The 22,829-nt window shown below is 37.1% G+C and overlaps 1 protein-coding gene across 1 annotated transcript in view; it reads right to left on the bottom strand.

Annotated features, from left to right (window-relative positions):
- The window catches only part of USP25 (ubiquitin specific peptidase 25), a 461,260-nt gene that overhangs the window by 406,649 nt on the left and 31,782 nt on the right, over positions 1–22,829 (bottom strand). The window contains exons 5-6 of the mRNA XM_080562087.1: positions 17,093–17,255; positions 2,950–3,036 (exon numbers count right to left, since the gene is read on the bottom strand). Of these exons, the coding sequence (XP_080418213.1) occupies positions 2,950–3,036; positions 17,093–17,255 (250 nt within the window). The remainder of the gene's footprint in view (positions 1–2,949; positions 3,037–17,092; positions 17,256–22,829) is intronic.

Here is a 22,829-nt window from a genome sequence, read left to right as displayed (position 1 = left end):
AGCCTAAAATCTTCAAGTGGATGTGAGCCAGTCCCCAGGACATAGACAGTTCTACAAAGGACTCACATTTCAGAACAAAAAGAACTGCTGAAGTAACTACAGCACAGCACAAGGCTCTCAGTATTCAAGTACACTCTACATGCAACAAGAAAAAAGTTAAAATCAATTTTAAAACAAAAGCTGTATGGAAAGTTTATCATCTTAAATGTTCTCTATTTTATCACCCATCTTGCCTACATAAACAACTTCTTAATGCTCTGATGTTGGGACAATCTATGATTAAGAAATGCTTCTAAGGCAATCTAGATGTTTAATGCATAGCAAGCATTCATTATTCTCAATCAGTATGCCAGGACAACGGCATAACAATAATGTTGAAACACAGGGAAGGACGTGCTAACCTGTAATACAGTAACCCCCTCCTTGTGACGATAAAAAATTTCTTGAAGATCCAGTCCACACCAAATATTCAGGTGGCCTTATTGCATACAGCAGGAGCTGCATGGCAGCAGGAGCTAAGAGAGCTGGGAGGGCACATGGGCTGCAGTGACTACAGCCAACCATATTTTGTTCAGCAGGAAGAAGCTGAGTAACACACCAACGGAGAAAAAGGAATTTCAAATGAGAAGAAAAACTGATTTGAGATTTTAAATGTCTGCCAAAGTTTGAAAAACAAGAAAAGCAAAGTCCAGTTAACTGAGGCAAACGTGTGCATTTTTTTGTGTGTGCTGGTGGTAGTGGGTTTTTTTGTTTGCTTAAGTAAAAAATTTATACAAATGACTTCTGGATGAAAAATTTTACATGTCAAATTATTACCAGTATTTAGATTCAATACATTGATAGGAAAGGATGGAAACAACCTACTATGAAGTAGGGTTGCCTGAAGTGCAACCACATGCTTTAATTCTATACCAAGACACTGTCACAATCTTAGCATTAAACCCTACTTTCCATCAACCAGAAACAAAACAAGATGACAAGATGTAAACCAAGGTCTTGAAAATCTGAGATTATTAAAATTTGTTCTTTATTAACAAGTTATGTCAGTCACACCCAGCATTTAATATTAGGTGAAAAAAAAGCAAAACAAAACAAAACAAACAAACGCACACACAAACCACTACCACCACCAGAAAAAAAAGGAAAAAAAAAAAGAAAAAAAACACAAAAACCCACCAAGTCAAGATATTTTTTTAAAACAACTAAGAAGACAGAAGTACATTTTCCAGGGCATTTTTTTCCAGGGCTTTTTTTTTTCTTGTCAACTGGAGGTTTATATTACAACTTTAAATCAATTTGACTCTACTTGTCTTCACCATATAACGAAATATAAGCACCATATTTGGGGACATGCATGTTTATTTCTACTGTTAGTTTATGTTTCAACTAATGAAGAGTTCTCTTGTCTGAAAGTCTCCCCACAACATATTTCAACATTAATGCAATCCTTTTTGAGCTGCAGATAAGAGATATGAGTACATAAATTATTTACAATTCCATTCTGGTATTTAGACGTAGGACAGGATACAAACTACTGCCAGAGATTCTTACTAGCAGGCTTGCAGCAAGCAAGGTTCCTACACAACTCCCTATCGTTTGCTCGGTGTCTCACAATTTTACACAGCCTTAATATCATTTGTCACGGTCAAAATTTCTAAGAAATAGCACTTTGGAATTACTAAAGTAGCATATGGTTTCTAACATCAATGCTCTGGCAAGACATTTTTCAAAGACAACAGCTTGGCATTATCTATTTCATATCACCTCTTCGATGCCAACTGCCCTTTTAAGCCCTCAAAAATGACGGTAAAGAAATCTGAGTACTGGAGTATATTATTAAAACAACCAGTAATGAAACTCAGGGCAGAAAGTCAATCTAAAAAAATAATTTAAAATATATTTCAGGAAGACTCTTTGGTAGAGCATAGCATGACTTTATTCTGTCCTTACTAAAATACACCATCTTGCCACACTCTTGTGATGTGTTGCCAGCGCTACCCGCGCTGTATTTGCACACCATCTCACGATCTATTGCAAACAATTTTTCCTAAAGAAAACAAGAGACACCTAAAGAAAACAAGAGACACCTAAAGAAAACAAGTGGGGGGAATGAGGGTGCAGGTGGAAGGAGGGATTATACAGTTCTGACTGAACATGCAACTTCCCTTTTATGGTGCATACCTAGAGGTTTAGAAAATGGACACTAATTTCTCCATTTGTTTTTTGCTTGTTTGTTTTTTCAATTGCAGCTTCATTTTTGCTAGTGAACATTCCAGTCAAGCCTGAAGTGCCAAACAAATAAAAACAGGCTGACAACACGCTCCATTTGTAAAATCTGAAAGGAAGGGGCAAAAGACAATGGTCTAATTTCTGGATATGCAAAAATTCATTGCTCTGTTTTGCTAAAAATCAGGACACGAAGTGTTTTCACACTTCATACAGCTACTTCCTCTTTCCATTTCTTTAACTATTTTATAGCACAGAATTCAGTGTACTCCCATGCACTTTTCCTCAGAGAGCATCTACTGAAGGAAGAAAAATTGGCCTGTTTTGTCCATCAGTCCATACCCATTCTTCCACATTAGCCTGAGGTGTGAGGGGTGCAGAATAAAACATGCTTCTTCATACAAACTACCTCCACATTAAAAATGCTCACCTACTAGCATCAGTGCTGCCACAGTTGTTGCACAAGGTTCAGAGTAGCCCTTCCACTGAATCTGGTCTATGCTGCTGTTTGCTGAGCAAAGTCTACAGGGCAGGATGTTAAGAGAGGTACTCTACTACCAAGCCAAAGTATTTTATGTAAAGATCCATAATAAGAAGCTCAGAGCGATGTTAATTGGCACCTATAACATCTGTGCTAATTTGAACTAGAGAGCAGTGCAAAAATCAATTACAATAGAGAAATGCCGTTATTAACCACTAGGGGAAGTCAGCTTCTAATTTTACCTTTTGGTTTCGGGGCAAGTCTTGAGCATTTGCAGGAGGATTGAAATTCAAAACTAGTCTTCGAAATTCCAGTAGGTTAAATAATGACTGAAAAGAAACAAATAAAGTGTTTAAGCACATGTGCAAACCCTAAGAAATTATTCCAAAGTGTGCCAATAAATTAAATGTTAAACATATAGCTTTTAAAATGAAACTTAAGCATTATATATTTTTTTACTTAACTTTGCTAAATATATTCTCAACATTACTCAGTTATTTTACTGAAAAAGCATAATTAAAAAATCTTTATACTTAAATGAAACAATAGATTTATATGATAGGTAGAATAAATTACTTTTTACAACACATTTTATTAACTTTATAGCTGTTAGTTTTCAAATCAAAATAAGACCTTCTTTGACTATGTAAAATTTGTCTTGTAGCCCCTCTATCATCTACCAATGCAGAGAGGCTATATCTTTGTACATGCAACTTAAATCTACTTGCAATTATCTGTACTTATTCCATTCTGTCCATTTCTTCAGGATTTGAATACTGCACGTTAGAGTAAGGAAACTGGGTTACACAACTTAGCGAATAAGGAACTGCTGTTATCCTTATTTTATGTACAACAGGACAGGAAAACAGGTGTCTACAGGCACACCTATGAAGAACACCACAGTGTAACACAGAGCCTGAAGCCAAGAGAGTACAAGAAAAAAAGAGCAACTGATTGCAAAAATAGAAGTCCAAAGCAGTGGCTGAGAACTGAAGTCCAGAGCACTGATGTAACCGCATTGTTGCTTTTCTGTATAGGCATGAATTGCTTTGGTTAAAGTTAAAGATGTAGTGCTTCTTAAGGGAAATTTAGGCTTAATTCTATCACTTCATTACGACAGATCAGCATCTGGATGAAGAAAGGGTTTAATATATTTTAAACATGCTCAGAGAAGCACAGGAGAGGTTTACCCTCTAATTCATCCCATTTGGTTTTACAGCCTGTAACCTTTTTTTTTCCTGATCACATATTAGCTATTTATCTTTGAAAGGCAGAGCTTGCCTACCCTGGCAGTAGACTTTGATCCCACAATTTGTTCTATACAGGTAAAGACTTAAGTCACAGATCACAATGGATTTAACAGGATTTCAACCCCATAATGCCAAGAAAGTGAAACTCAAATTGCGAAGAGGCAGTGGGTTTATTCTAAGAATTTTAAACACATTAGATGGAAAAAAAGATGAGTGAGAATTTGCTCTCCTCACGAAAGACCCTTTTCTGAGTTTGACGTCTTCCCATACACCAGAGTGTACACCATCTCCAGCAAAATCAGGCAGCTATCAAAGTTGTCTTTCCTAACATTTTTAGATTTAAGAAGACAAAAACACCAACAAGAAAAGTCCTTTCTCACATTGTTAAATCAATACAATCAAGTAGGCAAGCTTTTTTTTCCCCTCCCTGTTTTGATGGTCAGAATACAGGTTCCCCTTTTATCCTTCCTTGCAGAGAAGAAAGATTAAAACACTGAGTCCTTTTGTTTACTTACTCAAACCATAGAAAATGTTAATATTTAATTCAAGTGTCATTCTAGAAGTTCGTACTAATTGAAGTTATATCTCATGATGTAACAACATTCCACTGATGGGCTCTTCATCAAGCGAAACATAGCAATGTCTTACATACAAAATAAACCAGCTGTTGAAATATAATGTCCAAGGACTGACTTCTCTCCATGACTAATCCAAGTGCTATCAAAGTGCCAAGCAGCTGAGCTGGCCAATTTCATAACACACACATCCAAATTTAGTACAGAAAATTGTACTTAACTCTATGATTTTGCCTGGCATTTAATTTGAGTAAGTATTAGCTCTTTACTTCTCACCTTATTCTTAATTTTCTTCTTTTAAAATTATTTTCTCTTATTTTTTTGTTAAATCTGTTTGAATCCTTTTTAAGTACCTGTACAGGTATTCCAACTCATTGTTAAAATGTTAAATAACACCCCACTTTAACAACTGCAGTCAGAACATTTGCTTGACCAAGCAAAGGCTGACCATCTCAAAGATCCCCAGCTTATCAGAAGCCTCTGTGGTTCTCAGTAAACTTTTAAAGATGACAGCAGCCTTGCTAGGACTTGGCCCTCTTCTCTTAACTCCACTGGGTGGAGCTCAGTGGGTCCCATGGAATATTTAATATGGGTCTAGTTGCCTCCAGTAACCACTGACTCAGTCCTCACCCACAGCTCAGAGCCAGACCCAGGTCCTTCTTTGACTTTTTATTACCAGTATAGGAAGAAAAACTCTTCTTATTACCATAGGCATCCTTTGCAAGCATTAACCCCAGGTGAGTTTTCACTTTCCTAACACCATCCTTTCAAGCCTGGGCAATGTTTCCAAACTCCTCCTCAGTAGTCCACCTCTGCTTCCACTTCCTGCACAATGCTTGTCCTCTCAGCTCATTAAGCTGACAGAAAATGATTAATTTTTACTGTTTTATTTTTCCTACTAGCTTAACACCTGCTTATCAAGTGGACAGATTAGCACCACTGCTAGGAGAGGGAATCACAGTAGTAGCAAGTGATATCAGTTCAAATTACCATGAAAATGAACAGATTTTCAGAATATCTCTCTGCTACTACTTCAGTTAGGGACAGAATGAGAGAGTAACAGAAAATGAGAATAAACAAGCAAACAAAAAAAAATCCAGTGTCAGTTTAGGGAGTTCAAACTAATGATGCTGAATGAGAATAGACTTTTTGAGGCTTTCCCCTAGAACAGGTGGTAACGTAGATATTTTCTGTCATGCTAGAGAGAACTATTTAGAGGTGTAGCTTCAAGAATGTAAAATAACAAAAATGTTCAATTTTCTGAGTAATGTCTACCCTGGTTACGTAGACAGACGCCAAATAGTTTCAGAATATAAGTAGCCTTGGTTTCACTTAAAACATCCTGCGTATCCCTTTTCCCCTCTTACTATCTAGGATTATCAAAACAAGGGCCTTGGCAGAATTTAGGTTGGCTGAATAAAGGAATAATTCTTAATATTCAAGTACTGTGATGCTGCATTAATACTGCAAGAATGTAAATTAGTCAGCACATTAAATCCATAAAAGCTTAGCATGCAACTCAGATCATTACCAGCTGCCAATGGAGTCCCAAAATTGTAAAGGTACTGCCATCAACCATACTTGGAGAGTAGGAAACAGTACTTTTACATCTAGATGAAAGATAACCTATCAAGCTGTTGCATATAGCTTTGAACAGGCACTCTTTGATGCATTCTTGAAGATCTGTAAGCACAGGGCACTAAAAACAGCTGTTTCAGCAACAGATGTAAAAAGAAATTGACTAGCAATTTCGTATGTTTCCACTGTCCAGGTCAAAGAAGCAAATATTTTTGAGCCACAGCTGGTGAATTTTTAATATTGATTACCTTTCTAAAGTTTACATGAAAAACACAATCTTGTAATACAACAAACACAGACATCTTTCTATTCAGTTTGCAAAGACTAAACTCAGAAGGAAGGAAGGGCTTTCAGATTATTCTGTGAAGCTTGTATTAAAGCAATTCAGGCTACTAATTCTAAAACAGGCTTTAAGATGCCAAAAACATTTCTCATTTCACAGAAAATCATGATGATGTTTAAGCAGAATTAATATATTTGACCAATATTGTAATGGCTGTAGAAAAATGAAACTCTTCCTAAGGTGATAAGCAAGAAGAAATCTTGGTTATTAAAGCTTAGCCAACAAAATAGGACATACCTACAGGCAGACAGCTGGAACACTGGCTTTTGTGAAATGTGGTCAGCATTGAGGTTTCTCTTAACACAGCCACAAGAAAAGCTGTGCAATTTCCATTCTTGTGGCATGCTACTTTGTAGGCTCCCTTTCAGCAAAGTGAACTGAATTAAAAACAAGTAAGAATGCCACCACTAGTGTATGTGTGCATAACAATAGCAATGTGTCTGCAGCAAATACTAGCAAGAAAATTTGTCTCAATTAGTGCCAAAGCATGAGATTTAACAGGAGAAAATTATAAACCTGAATTTTGGCAAAGAAAATTTAGCAACCACTTAATTTGGTTAGAAACCAAAATTGAAAGGTATCTTGTCAGTACAGCTTAAAAAGCAATTATTAGGCAGGGGGAAAGAGAAGCATGCGTTCCTACAGAGCTCTTAAATGAATCCCTTCAGGTATTGGCATTGAGCCAAAACATGATCTTGTGCAAGTCAAAACCTTATATATGCATTAACACCCTGAAACAGCCATTTGCCAAGATGACATTTAGCCACCGTGGGCCCTTTGTGCATTTCCAATTTTGTATTTATTCAGAGTCTAAAGCCACAAAGCAGCAACCGTATCTACCTTCACCCTGTATAGCAAGCATAGAACAATCTTAAAGAATTAATACATTATTATTGTTCTGAAAATAAAGAGCATAAATAGAACTCTGCCTATGTCATTAAATATATTATTCAGAAGAGTTTGCCTCTGCCAACATGACAAATTAGATTTATGTTCTTACTTCACTTTATAAACAACTCTGGTGTTTTACTGTACACAGAGCTACTGTTAGTGGGGCAGACTGGCCATTTTTAGGGTTAATTTTTCCATTCATGCCAATAATATAAATCAAAGAAAAAGCAGAACGCTATATGCTAACCTGCACATATGAGCATATACTCTTGTCAGTAGCATTACTAACTTCAAGTATTTTAACTAGTAAGGATAAAGTGCTAAGGGTTCCAAAAAAAAGTACTCCTACTACACTCATGATTATTGGTGTCTTAACACTCTCACAAACTGCAGATTGAATATTAGTGTCTAGCAGAGCTCAATATTGCAAGAACACGTGCAATTTCACCAGCAAATAACTTCATTTCTCTCCAAATTTCAAGTCTTTTGGACTCTATACCACTAATTTGGGAGAATTGCTTCTCTCTCGTCTCTAAGGCATTCCCCACCTTTTCTATTCAATGATGTACTTTTACCTTTTGGTTCATATTCTTGAACCTACTCTTTTGACTACAGAAGTCCATGAAGCAGCTTGTTTGTTACCACTGCACCAACCGTTCTACTTATGCACTATGCTGCTTTCCATCCAGCACCTCCCTGTAACTTACTCTGGGGCTGCTGGCTGCTCCACTTGTGTGTGTCTCATTCACAGTAAGAGGTAAATCCTGTTTATCAGAACAGAGACTAATGACAGGCATTAAATGTGCTCATCAGACCTATATTTAAGCCAATGCATACATCGCATAGCAGTAAAACACAGACAAGAATCCTTCCTATAATGCTTAAGCTAAAATGAAATTGAGTGCTATACTTGCTTTTGCATATTAAATTAAACACATTTTATTACAGTGTAAAAAATAATTACTGTTAAAAATATAGAAAATTTTAAATATATTTTCCTCATGAGTACATAATAGCCCTGTGTATTGCCTTCCACCTTTTAGAGAAAAAGACCTTGATAAAACGAGGAAGTTATCCAGAGCATAATTCTGATACTGCTTTTTTGCATTCACTGAGAACTTGGCACAATCAAAAACTTTCCTAAAAATCCTCACATTCCTTAGAAACCTGCACATAGTGACAAAGAACAAAAAAGAATAAAGGAGCTTAAAAGCTAGGACTTTAGCAAGTTTCTGTTCCTATACTTGTGAAATTATAGGTATGAGAGTTTTTTCTGTCTCCTTCTTGGAAGCAAAACTCCTACAGACAGATATGACACTATCTCGTGGTTGAATTTGTGCAGAACAACTCCACATGCACAGTGGAGTCCAGAAAACATGTAGTATTTTCAAAGTCACAGAGAGATTCAATCACAGATCTTAAAAGCATTGGAAAGCATCTCAAAAAGCATGTTCTTATTCTTAAACAATCAACAATTCAGCATTCCAAACTGCTGAAAACCCAAGTATAAAATGCAGTTTTAAGCTGTTGTGGTTTGTTTTTTCTAGAAGGCTTAGGTGTAACATGGAAAAAGATGGAGCACAGCTTTTATACTGTTTGATCTAGAAAGTCAAACTAACTTAAGAACTCCAGCAGACTTGGGTTAAGTCGACATTTTAAGTAAACAGCAGCTCACCATGGTATTACCAGCCTGTATTTAGAGAACGTTTACTCATTTATAGCAACAAACTCAGAACATTACTGTAATTCAGAAGACAGATAAGCATGATCTGAGATGCTTCCAGAAGAACTCATCTTATATTCGTGTCTTGGCACATATTAAAAAATGCCATTCAACCACTCCTCTGTTACTTGCTTAAAGCAAGAAAAAATTATGTTAAGACATAAAATAACAGCCAAGATTTCCTTATATGGTTACAGTTCTCAAGTTCTTGCCTAAATGCACAAGTAAACAATACACCTAAGCAATTTCATGGCTTTATGCCCTTCTGAACCTGGAAATTACACATAAGATCACAACTCAATGCATTTATTCTGTATCCTTTATTTTAATTAAATGAACAATCATGTTATTAGTCAAAGTTAAAGCCATCATCCATTAAAGCTTTCCAACCCTTCAGAAAAGAGATTTCATATTATATACCACTAAATATAAAATAAGTTTGAAAAATCACAAGGAACCAGAGGAACTTGGAGACAACAGAGAAGAACAAAAAAGGAAAAGGCATATCCCAACAGAAAAGATCACAGCATGTCTGAACTTGGAAGTGACAGCTAGATCTTTACTCAGCAGGGTAACAGAGAAAGTAATGGAAGGAATGAAAGAGAACCTAGATTTCCAACATCCTTATTCCCCTGCCTATGAAACTCTACAGAACAGTTTATAACACATTTCCCACCCACCCCCAGCTCAGACTGTACCACAGAAAAAATAGTGGAAAGAAAATATTCTGTCAATGACTCTTAACTTAATAACTCAAACAGAGATTGACACCAGAAGTTCTTCAACACCAAGCCTTCCATTTACATGCCCAGGGAAGCAAGAGAATCATGTACACTGTACATATATGCAACTCTTTTACATAATAAAAAGCATTTTGCTATTAACATACTGGCCACATCATCCATCACAATCCCTTTCATTCAACTTGACAAACAGGAAAAACAAAACAATTCAGAAATTAGCTTCTTGCAGAAAACTGCTTCAAAGATGGAAGAACAATAGCTGAGCCAACAACTGGGAAGAAAACATTTGCTTGATTCTCACCAATCAAGCTGGCTTTCTAGAACTAAAAGCTTCAGATCAAGTGGGATCCTAGCCCCAAATATATTGAAATAAGGAAAGAAAGAAGGTTTCTTCTAAGCACAAAATGAGTAGAATACCAGAAATGGTATTAGGGACCCTGAAATTAAAAGTTCAAGAGCAGCCACGGAGAATTATAAGACTAGCTTGTTAATTCTTTGTTCTGAAAGCTACGCACTTTCAGGGAGAGACAAAAAAAAAAAAAAAAAAAAAAGTCTTGGCTCTCAGTGACTGACCAGGCTCCTACAGACTCACATAGAAAAGAGTATGGAGACACCAAACCCCATCTGTCCTGTTAGGATAATGCATTTGCTTGAGTGGGGAACTACTATCCAGATAAGCACTCAGGAAGTCGTGAGTCCCAGATAAACACTGCATCTAGTACTTTAGGTATGGGACTTGGAGGCAGAAATAGAACAGCATTTACAGTGCAATTTTCATGTGATCCCATACACACACTTTCTTCCTTCCATCAGAACTTGTCTTAGTGCGCTGACTGGATGGCATTCACTGAATGGCCAGCTACTCGCACTCCCTCACATGACACCTTTTTCAAGGGGTAAACATTGCTTACACACGACTAAAATCCTACTTCAACCTCAGAAAGATAATCTTGCACGACGTTTAAAAGACCTTGCAGACAACATGCACAAGTAACAAACCTACAAACGATTCCAAGAGGCTCAGTAGTGCACGTGCCCTGTGAGTTACATGCATTCTGCAAACACTGAATTCATGCTCAGTATGACAAAGAAGAGACAGTTGACAGGCTTAATAAATGTATTATTAATAAACCCTTTGCAGACTCAGGGTTCAGACTATAAACTCTTATAACTAAATGTGAGGTTACCTTTTTACAAAGGAACCACTGAAATCTAAAAGAAAAAAAGAAGTAGTATATTCGTGTTTTGTTTCTTTAAAGACCTCGATATCTTAGGATCTATTTCAAGTTCAGATATATGCAGTTAGAATAATGAGAATTAAAACAAACAAACAATTCTAGAAATCAACTAAAACCTTAAGATTTAGAGATCCCTCTATAAAAGTTAATCTACCTACACAGAAGCAAAAGCATGTATGGGTGAACTCCTTTCAGAAATTTGGGTTTATTGAAAGCTCAAAAGGAGGGGAAAACCGTTAAGAGACTTGATAAGTTTCTTTGCAGAAAAGGAAGAAGTGAACATGCTTTAATACAGTTTGTTTTGACATATTTTCTTGGGGACTCCTTTCTAAACTCAAGCTATTATCAAGTCAAAAGTCTTCAACAGCAGGACAGGTTTTGAAAGTTATATTAAGGAAAAATATTGTTAATTCTAGTGATACTGAATGTAATTGCTGAAAACAAATCTTTGTTCTGGAGCTATCTGAAGAAAGACTTCCTTCTTCCCCTACAAAAGGGGATGACTTCCCTGTGTGTATGCACAAATAGAGATTAAAGGGCAATATTTATATTTCTAGACATGTTTGAATCACGTTAGTGGTTGCTGTCACTCACTACAAATGTATTTTAAGGAATTTCATGCTCTTAATGTAAATACAACAAAGCCATTGATGATGGCATTTGACTAAGTCAGCTAATTGGTAGCTATAAAAAAACATATACATTGCATAAGGAAACTGTCAAAATGTCAAAAGGATACTTTTTAAACCAGCACGCCTTAAATAGAAAGAATTTTTTTTTCCTTTCTCTGCAATTTAGTTTTTAGATTATATTACACAATATATCATTGTGACTGACGTTAGTTAACATTTAGATATTGTTGACCTATGTGATGTGTCAAGTTTCAAAAGACTCCTAAAGAAAGCTTGAAAATACTTCTACATAGTCAATGCAACCCAAGGAGTCAATCTGCCCTGTGGATAAATAAATATGGTATTAGCTAATGCTCTAAATTAACATGCATTAAATTTCCTGGGGTGTTGGTTTGAAACATAAGTCTTTCTGGCTGGCAGACAATATTAATAACCTAAATTTTCAACCAACTGAAGTTATAAATCTTTCAGTGGTTTACTTGAATTACATTCTATAGACCTAAATACAGAAGGTTAACTATCTTTTAGGGTCAAAACATTATAATTCCAAATGCCACATATTTTCACATAACATGGGTGATGACCATAAGAACTAGCTAGTCCTCTTTATAATCCTCTTTCAAAGTATAAAGTTGCATGCTGGGTATAAATAACATGAGATCATAGGTCTAGCATTTTTACATTCCCTAGCCCCTGTCTTTATCTCTATGATTAATGAAGTAAAATTCAAATTCCCTTGAAAACATTTATTAAAGAATTTGCAGTCCTTATGAATTAAAAAAAATATATATTTTACAGAAATACAAATACACCTAAAATCAGTAGTCCTGACATTTGGAACTGTTATGGAATGTAAAAATCTGATTTCACAACAGAGAAGGTAAAATGCCAAGTCATATTAGCTCTACAAAGAGCTTTATGGAGATAAAATGTTCCTCTATACTGGCACCAAGAAAACGTTTCTGCTATTGGAAAAAGATCTACGCATGTGAGGGAACAGGGGAAGGAAGAGAGGAACAAGGAAAACTTCAAAAGATCTCAGAAAATTCAAACTTATTCAAACATGATAGCTTAGTACATGCTTAGAGGCCCAAGAAGATGAAACACCTCCCTTAGGTGGCAAGGGAGGTGGTATGGAGAACAAATACAGAAATGTTTCCATTCCATTATCTGAAGTATTACCTGCACCTAAGTAAATCCTGCCTTAAAAAAAAAAAAAAAAGTACAACAGCAATCCAATTTATATAACCTACTGGGATTTCAGAATGATTTCTGAAGAAGTAATTCAATAAAAAATGTTAACAATGCAGCCGTGAGGTAAGATTGAAGATCCACGCACAGATAAAAGGGTAACTAAAAAGAGAAGGAGGGCAGGAGTAAGTAGTCTGGTCCAATCTGAAGGTAGGTTACTGCAAATTCACTTAGTCCATGCTGCAGTCTATGCTGGTGAGCATATTCTGAAAGAATCTAGAAAAGGGATCAAGTATCAAGATGACCAAGCCTGCTCAGTACAGAGACACGCAATGTGGTAAAAACAAGAGCTGGCAATGATGAACTGACAGAAGGATCATGTAGCACTGAGTGATTATATAGTAAGATAGTAAATTTCAACACGGGTAAATGTACAGTGAGGTACGTGGTGGAAAACAATCCTAAAATTCATAGAAAATGATGGGCTGCAACCTATAATTATTCAAGTAAGACTTTGAATTTTTGACAGACAGTTCCATGAAAACATCTAGTCAATGCAAGTAGCCAAAAACAGAATAAAATAATTAAGAAAGGATGACAATGTAACGGAAAACATTACTATAGAATCATAGGGGAATTCAGCTCAGATGGGACTGATGGACATCTAACCTCCTGCTCTAAACAGGGTCACCTGTGAGATGAGCCCAGCTGCTCAGTGCTTTGTCCAGGCAGCTCCTGAAAGCCTCTGAGGTTCATCAGAGCCTGCACAGCCTCTCTGGGCAGCCTCCTCCACTGCCTGCCTGTCCTTATGGGCAAAGTGCTCCTTAAATCTAGACCGAATCTCTCTTACCTATACTTAAACCCATTCTCTATCACAGATCCATAGAATGGTTTGGGTTGGAAGGGACCTTAAAGATCATCCAGTCCCACCCCACCTGCCATGGACAGGGACACCTCCCACCAGACCAGGTTGCTCAAAGCCCCATCCAGCCTGGCCTTGAACACTTCCAGGGATGGGGCATCCACGGCTTCTCTGGGCAACCTGTTCCAGTGCTTCACCACCCTCATAGTAAACAATTTCTCCCAAATATCTAATCTAAATCTACCCTTTTTTAGTCTAAAACAATTATCCCTTGTCCTATCACTACAGTCCCTGATAGAGACTCTCCCCATCTTTCTTATAGCCCCCCTTTATGTACTGAAAGGCTGCAATGAGGTCTCCCCAGAGCCTTTTCTTCTCTAGGCTAACCTCCCCCCTCCCCCCCCCCCCCCAGCCCTCTCAGCCTTTCTTCATGGGAAGAGAGGCTCTCCAGCACTCTCATCATTTTTGTGGCCCTTCTCTGTACTTGTTCCAACAGGTCCATGTATCACTTGTGCTAGGGGCCCGAGAACTGAACGCAGTGCTCCAGGTGGGATCTCACTAAGGCACTGTAGAGAGAGATTCTTCACCTCCTTCAACCTGCTGGTCACACTTCTTTTGATGCAGCCCAGGATACAATTTCTGGGCTACCAGAGCACATTGCTGGCCTATGTCAAGTATTTCATCCACCAGTAACCCAAGTCCTTCTCTACAGGACTGCTCTCAATTCATTCATCACCGAGACTATACTGATGTGTGGGATTGACCCAAACCAGGTGTAGGACCTTGCAATTGGCCTTGTTGAATTTCATGAGGTCCTCCCAACATGCATTGCTGTGCAAAGCCTGGCTCCAACTTCTCAGTAATCAGCTGAGTCCAACCATCCCATAGCTCCGCAGGTTGACACTTTGGCCTTTCTCCACTTATCAGAAGCCTCTCCGATTCTCAGTGAACTTTTAAAGATGACAGACAGCAGCCTTGCTAGGACTTGGCCCTCTTCTCTCAGCTCCACTGGATGGAGGAGCTCAGTGGGCCCCATGGACTTAATATGGACTCAGTTGCCTCCAGTAACCACTGACTCAAGCCTCACCCACAGCTCAGAGCTCCTCTCCCACAGGGGAAGCACAGGGGTCTGGGAGACCTTGTTTCTGAAGACTGAGGCAGAGCAGGCACTAAGTACCTCAACCTCATATGAACCTGCTACCACAAAATCACCTGCTCTGTTCAGCACCAGACCCAGGTTCTTCTTCTTTGGCTTTTTATTACCAGTATAGGAACAAAAGCTCTTCTTATTACATAGGCATCCTCTGCAAGCATTAACCCCACGTGAGTTTTCACTTTCCTAACACCATCCTTTCATGCCTGGACAACACTTCCAAATTCCTCCTGAGTAGTCCACCTCTACTTACAGATCTTCCTTGCCTTTAAAGAAGGTTTTCTTCACATCCTGATCCAGGTCAGGTGGTCTATAACAGACTAAACAGTGTCATCTTTATGAGCCTCTCCTCTGATCCTGACCAACAAACTCTCATCTTAACAAATTCATCACCCCACATGAGCACTGCATACATTTGAACTGCTTTTTCACAATGTTCTGCCTCATTATCCCTGCTTTCTTTCCTGAAAAGCCTTTATCTGTCCATTGCACCACTCCATAAACTCATTACTCACCCACACCTTAAGAACTTTCCTGGTTCTTCAACTAAAAAGCTACTAGAGCTAGAAAAGATCTGGAGGATGACAAGAAGGCTGATCAGAGGTTAGATCAGGTCCTATATAAGCAGCTACTCAGTAATCAGCTTGGAAAAAAGACACCACCAACTTGTAGAAAGAGAAACATGACAGAAGTCTCCAGAAATGTAACAGCAATCACCTTTTAACTGTCTTGTCAACCAGTTGACATGAAAGCTACCAGAAAAAGCTAGTGGGAGTCAGATTCAAAAACAAAATTGAGGTGATTTTTCACACAACAGGAAGCAGAACTATGGAACCCCTACACAAAGGACCCTGTGAACAGAAGAAGATGGCAAGGTTCAAGGGAGATGAGGGCACAAAAGAGAAGTCTAGTGGGGATTACCAACTAAAGCTGCAAACAATCAAGAACCACCGCCCCAAGACAAAAGTACTTGAAAGCTTGGGAGTGTTTTTTAAACAGAGCAGTATCGTGTATACTTTGTATTTCTCTGCAAGCATCCATTTTTGGAAATTGTTAGGCAGAACATTGATCTACATGGACTTTGCCAAAGTATAACACCGATCATTATGAAAGTAACAATATTTTTTGTCTGAAGTTCTTCAGCCTGACAGTAATTTGCTGAAAATGGGTATTAAATATTTTATCCCTCTGAAAATTGCAGACTATGAAAAGTTGCAATATACTGAATTTGGTTCTTGTAAATAAATTTTAAAATCTATTTTAAAAAATCCTACCGTATTGCAGATTTAGCCACAGTTATCTGTGGGTTTGGATGATTTTGAAGGTAACTACAGAAACACATACAGATTTAACAATCACAACTAACAAACTTTTAAGAGATGGATTCATAATTATACAATGAATGACTGATAGTAGAACATTAGATTCCACCAGACAAGTTGCAGTATCTGTACTCATCTTCCTACTAAATCTATCTTATAAAAAAAGGTGGTTTCTAATTAAATGAAATAGGAATTCGACATATAGGTAGAGCTCAACAATTATTGTAAGTCAGCAATCAGCTGTATATATACAAACACAGCCTAAGAGCACACATACAGGCTGTAATAAGTAACATAGTCTAAAACAGATGCAACTTTATCCATATCTTTCACTTTCACCTTCATATCACCTTCACTTTCCTGCTTCTCAAGGTTTATTCTCTACCAGTTATTTCTTCTTTTGCCCTACTCAGCCACATATCTCCACATAGCTATTCTAGTGAGCACTCCATGACAGGATGTCTCATTTCCTTTACCTACATAGTCAGCCACTGCCTTCCAGTCATTTGCACATTTTTTTTTAATACAAAAAGTCTATTTCTCATCCCTACTCCAATTTTCAAGTTTCTATGCATCCACAGTCATCACTGATGTCAGCATGAGCTGCAGGCACTCAGAATCATCAGAGACTCCTTGTCTTCAACAAGAAAAAGACACCATTTTGAAGCTTCACTTAGTTATGCTATAGTACTTTATAATCTTCAGATATATACACAAGCAAGTTAAGATTTGCAGTAAATAAAGTAACACTCAAATATGTCTCATTCAATGCCCTAAACTTCCAAGGAAAACAGACATCTTATCCACTTAAGATAACTTACCTTGCATTAAATAAAATTAAATAAAATGAAGAACATTCACAGCTAATGAAAGATGGTGCTTACCTGAATGACAGCACTGAACCAGCATGTGTTTCCAACATTCTTTAATCCTACTGGACAGTTGTCTTGCCGTTTTCGATCATAAGGGTTTGGAGAGTCACTCCATACCTCTGGATGCGTCCTCTTTAAACTTGCTTTATTTTCTGCAATACTGGCTTCTAGAACTCTTTGGGAATAGAAGGAAGGGGAAAAAAGTAAGCCAAAGAAAAAAAAGACATACTAAAACACTTTCAGATACTAAATCAGACATTTTAATTGCATCATTTGATAACTTATTGCTGCTGAACTCAGTTTTAAAGTGGATTTACATGCAATAATACATCTTCAAAAACAAGACGCCATTTTACAGTTAGTTATATTACAGTAACTCTGTTATCTTTTGGAAAATAATATCAGTGAGTGAGTGAACCTCCTATAAGAGCTATAAATATGATAACCATGTCTATAAGTCATTAATTATTTAAGAATTATATTTAATACGATGGACAAGAAGAACTTTTAGGCAGCACTATTAGCTTAGCACTTCCATCTACAAATGCTTTCATTGGTATATAAAACACAAAGTCACCAATATTTATTTTACTGATAGGAAACAAAAGCTATCTAGGTAAATTTCAAAAATGGGCAAGCTTTTTTAATTTCCTTTTTTTTTCATCTTATAACAAGGTACTAATTGCATTACGTAGCAACAGAACTTTATGAGCCACAGAAAGATATCTCCCCACAATTTTTAGAATGTCATCCAACAAGTTAATTGTATGCATCAATGACCTTACTCTTTGCAGGAAACTTTTCCTATGATATCTTTGCCAAACATCCATATTTCACATGACTTTATGGTCTGATAAGTGTTATGTTCCCAAGCTCAAGCTTCACTTACTACAGTATTTTTATGTCACATATCCTCAGCCTGGTGACAAAGCACACCTTAAAGGTAATTTGTGGTAGCTACATATTCTAAATAGAAAGGCAGAGATGGATACAGCCAGGTCATAAAGCAATGACTAACTAATAAGCTAAGTTGCCTGGCACGTGCACAACTGCTACCACCCCCAAACATCCAGTCCAACTATTATACAAAAGACTGAGCTGCTGTTGACTTCTAAGTTCATCAAGCACAGCATTTCAGGAGCTGCATGACAAGCATCTAAATGGTTGGTCTATGCAGCTTGAAAGGTTGCCCCCTTAGGTTCACTAAACATTAAAGAAGAGCAGGTTTAGGCTGGTCTATAAATGGAGTTCCTAAAGGACAAAATTTGAACACCTTATTCAAAATAAATAAATATTAAAGAAAAAAAAAAAACTCACAAAGTAGCAGGAAAAAAAAGCACACAATGTATTCACCAGTTTCCTCTTCTTTTTTTTTGTTTGTTTGATTTTGGTTTTTTTTGTTGTTGTTGTTTTGAACTATGATTTTGTCAAATTAGCAAGGGATGCATTATAAGACATAACAAAATTATGAAGCTTTATGTGAACCGCACATCAAAGGATTTGGGGAACATACTTATTTGTTATTGCTATGTATATTGGAAAAAAAGAAAAATTCAGAATTTAAGACCCTATTTGGTATAAACATCAACTCTGTATCAATTAAACTTGGCAGAATTTCAAACTTGGCATTTCCTTGGGACTAGTCAATTTCTGATATTTAGTTTTTGACAGATAAAGACCAAAATGTAAAGAATCACTTAGATTCTTCTCCCTTCTCCCTGACACAATCCTTCAAAAGTGTTAGAAGTACAGTGCATCTCTGCATTGAGAATAAAAGTGATTTGATGAGGACACTAAAATCAATTCAAAACAAATGTTATAGTTATTTTAAACGTTTTCTCTTTCAGGAAGATTTATCTAAACTCGTTTAAACTAAACTGGAGGGATCTTTAAAACTGACTAGAAGACTGACAGACTGAAATGAATTTAGAATAATTTTGTAACAGGACTACAGTACCCACTCCCTACTACTTTTGTTCCATGGAAACGAACTTTTTTTTCCCCCAACCTCAAGAATCTTTCAAGATATTTCAAGATTCAAGTTCAGAAAATACATATTCTCAAATCAAAAGTGTTTACAGACCTCAAGAGTAAGGTCATTTACCAATTTAATTGCATAGTAAAATTTTTATTATATTTGTTTTTGTGTTTTGTTTCTTTTTTTTTAAGCAATTGAGACATTTCCTCATTTCCAGCTCCACCTCAGATCAGTTTTCATGTCTGTATTGATTGATGTATTTGATTCTCAGAACTTAATGTTGTAAGTAAAAATAAGGAAAAAATCACGATTTGTCCTCAGAGAGAACATGCACACTCTGTATGCCGAATTCATTTTCAGCCACAATGATAGTTGTGATGCAAACTGAAAGAAAAGTGAGCACATTAAACTAGAATCTAGTGATCAGCTTAAAAGCTATATAAATGCATTTTCCAGTATATCAAGAATGCCTCTTCTGTTATAGTATAACATTCACTACAACTCAAACAACGAAGTCCTGATTTGCGATACTACCTTGACAAAGTATCTTGCCCATCCATGCATTGTTCTTGAACAAAATGAGTATCTTTTCAGAAAGTTAGTACAAGAATTTAGCAATCCTGAATAAGCAGCTGAAATACCCTCTTCGTGACCATCAGAGCCCACAGCAGCTGTCACTAGCAGCAAAACCATCAGCTATGTGCAGCGCATGGCATGTCCCTAGCCTCATGCGGCCAAAGGCTTCCCCACCTCCAAGTTTTGGAATCTTGTTCAGAGGGTAACTTTTAAATGAGGGTTATTTAATGCCAGGCTTGGCAATGGGACTTGAAAGCAGTGTTTTATTTCTTGCAACAGCAAGCTGGGCATAGCTAAGCAGCTTTTCAGAGCTGCTTGCATGGGATTAACCAAAAAAAGAAAAAAAAAAAAAGAGAGGAAAAAAAATAAGGCAAAACGAGTCTGCAGCAAAAAAGTGCAGCCAAACTATTTTGAGGAAGCCCACTAAACATGCTGAAGAAAAGCCCACTTTGGCAGTCTACTCAACAAAAAGAACAAGACAAGGTCTTTACACTGTGACTGCCTTATAGCTGGACAGCCTGGGGTAACGCCAACCCTACACCCCTCCCCAATTTCACCTTTTCTCCACACAGACAATGCTTAACAACAGTGCAGAGTCCCCAACAGGTTCAATGACCATGTAAAAATAAATAAATAAAATGCCCAGGGGTTGTGCACTTCCTTATGCACTTATACTATGGGCTTTCATTTTAACATGGCCACTACTCTAGGTACAATGTTCCTGTCAGCTAATTTCTTCCTTTAGTCATTGTGCTAGTTTCCCTAGTGAAGCCCTATCTGGCCAGCCTCATTCTCATTCAATACATGAAATATTATATAGATGGGAGAAGATTTTTCATATTAGTAAATACTGAACATACAAAATTCCCTTGGAGATTTAAAGAGGGAACAGTAAAAAGTTTTCAACATGCCACGTACAAGATGCTCAGTTTTGACAGTCGGACATTTCAGCTACGCTCCTCTTAATACTTACATAGTAATCAGATCTGTCCCCATTAAGCAGCACAAGGCAATTACATCCAGGAAGACAAATTCTACGTGCATTACAACATTAATTACACAAGTCAATAAATTCCATTAATGCTCCCTTGGAAATGTTAACAAAATCAGTGCAAGTTAGATTCCAAACTAGTATGAATACCTTCGGAAAAAATTACCTACAAACCAAAGATTATTTAAATATGCACAAGTCCTACATTATTAAAAATGCAAGATTCCATCCTCAATGTATTTATCTCTGAGTTCCTATTTGATTTCTGCTTCTTATTTAACTTAAAAAAAACAATAGTAAATGGGTGCAGCTTGACCTGTTTACAACCACACTGCTCTACTTGTTTTTAGAAGTCCTACAGAGATACTGTGATTCCTATTGGAATGCCAACATTCTTCTACAGGGTGTTAACTACAAAATATTTTTTTAAATAGTCTGAAGTCCTGCCCTTCAAGAAACTGATTGAATGGCTCAGAGCAAGAATTCTGCATTTCCTGTATTTGTACAACTCAGACATAATTTGCCATCAACTCAGGGCGTATCTTGATATGTAACTGAGTTCATGTGATACCTCAACGCTGGCAAAATCCCAGGATTCTCAGTCTTCTCTGCCTCCATTCAAAAATGAAGTCCCATCCTTTTTCTTGTGCCACGACATGCTTTGGATCTGTTTTTGAATATTCTTGTATGGCTTTGGAGCTGGACTGGTGCAACAAATGCTCCAAAGAATACTACAGAAGATGTGTTATAGAGGGTTTGCCATATCCCCCTTGGTAGCAGCAAGCTCTTAAATTGGCCCATGCTGTTGTGTGTAATTTTGCCATCAAATATACCTAACAGTTTCATTGAAACAAAATACCAACATTTTTCTCTGTATATTACCAAACGGTGTTACATGCTCTTGTACATGTTACATATGGAAAGAAGTGGCACACTACTTCACTATCTTCTGCAACCAGAAAAAGTTACACCATAATTTATATCAAATATTTAGTTATGAGCTAAATGGGTAAGATTAAAACGAGCTTTTCAGTCTGAGAAGTGAAAAACAAAGGCTACAGGACAAACCTAGACCTTCAAGGCTCACAAGAAGCAAGTGCAGCAGAAGCAATTAAAAGCCTGAGGAGGAAAAAAAAAAATGCGGGGGGGGGGTCCTGACTCTGTTTTGAAGGACTCTGTCCTTCAAAAAGGAACACACAAGAGCTGAACTTCTGAACCAAAACTGGAGAGAACTTTTACAATAATCTTGAATACACACATATCCTGAGGTCTTGAGGTGGGGGGGTGGGGGTGGGGGGGAACTTAAAAATCTTCTTCCAATTATTAATAAGAATCTAAATCTCTCTCTCTCACCCCACCTTTCTTTCCTAAAATACATTATGCTGAACTAGATGTGTCTTTTTTTCCCCACAAAGACTGGGGGGGGCATGGGTGAGGGGGCACACTTTGTTGGAATGTTGATTCTCACAATTAGTACATTTGCTTTAATAAAGTAAAAAGAAAGTTACTGTGGATAAAGTAACACTGGCCATATTCTTCAAATGGGACTTAAATGGATAAGCCATTACATCTGCCAAATACAGTGCACTGAGGAAAAGAATTAAAGAATTATTGTGATGAATCTCTCCCACCTAAAGTATATATATATATTTTTTTTTTTTTTTTTTAATTTTTTGTTTTACAAGCAGGCAGTACTTCACCTTCCAATCCAAGGATCAAACCATTGCCCTTCTTCCCTGGAACAAGGCCAGTCACAGATGAAAAAAGCAAAACCACTCCCACACAGCTCTACATCCAGGCTTATGTCAAGTCTCAAATGTTTCATAATTATATTTATATTTACATACAAATATACACTATACAAAGGTATTGTAAAATCTGATCAAGGTTAACTTACAGACTCTTATCACCCCCAAGCTGTGGAAGTTAAGTTCATAAAATTGTAAACCAATAAGTTAACTTCAAGCAATGTTTATAAGTCCTACATGTTAAATAGGTTTATTGTTAAATAGGTTATTACATACTTAATCAGCTAAAATATAGCAGCTGCTCTTAGTATACTCAAGTTATAGCATCACCACCCCCTCCCCCAGTCTCAGCCTTATCACAGAGGTAAGAAAATGTTACTGTAAAATGAGCAGTGTAAAGAAAAAACAGGATAGATAATTAGCTTTTTTTCTTTCATTGCTTTTTTACTTGATACA

Source organism: Anser brachyrhynchus (assembly GCF_964034855.1).
Source record: "Anser brachyrhynchus genome assembly, chromosome: 1".
NCBI lineage: Eukaryota > Metazoa > Chordata > Aves > Anseriformes > Anatidae > Anser > Anser brachyrhynchus.
This window is presented reverse-complemented; position numbering and strand designations above follow the sequence as displayed.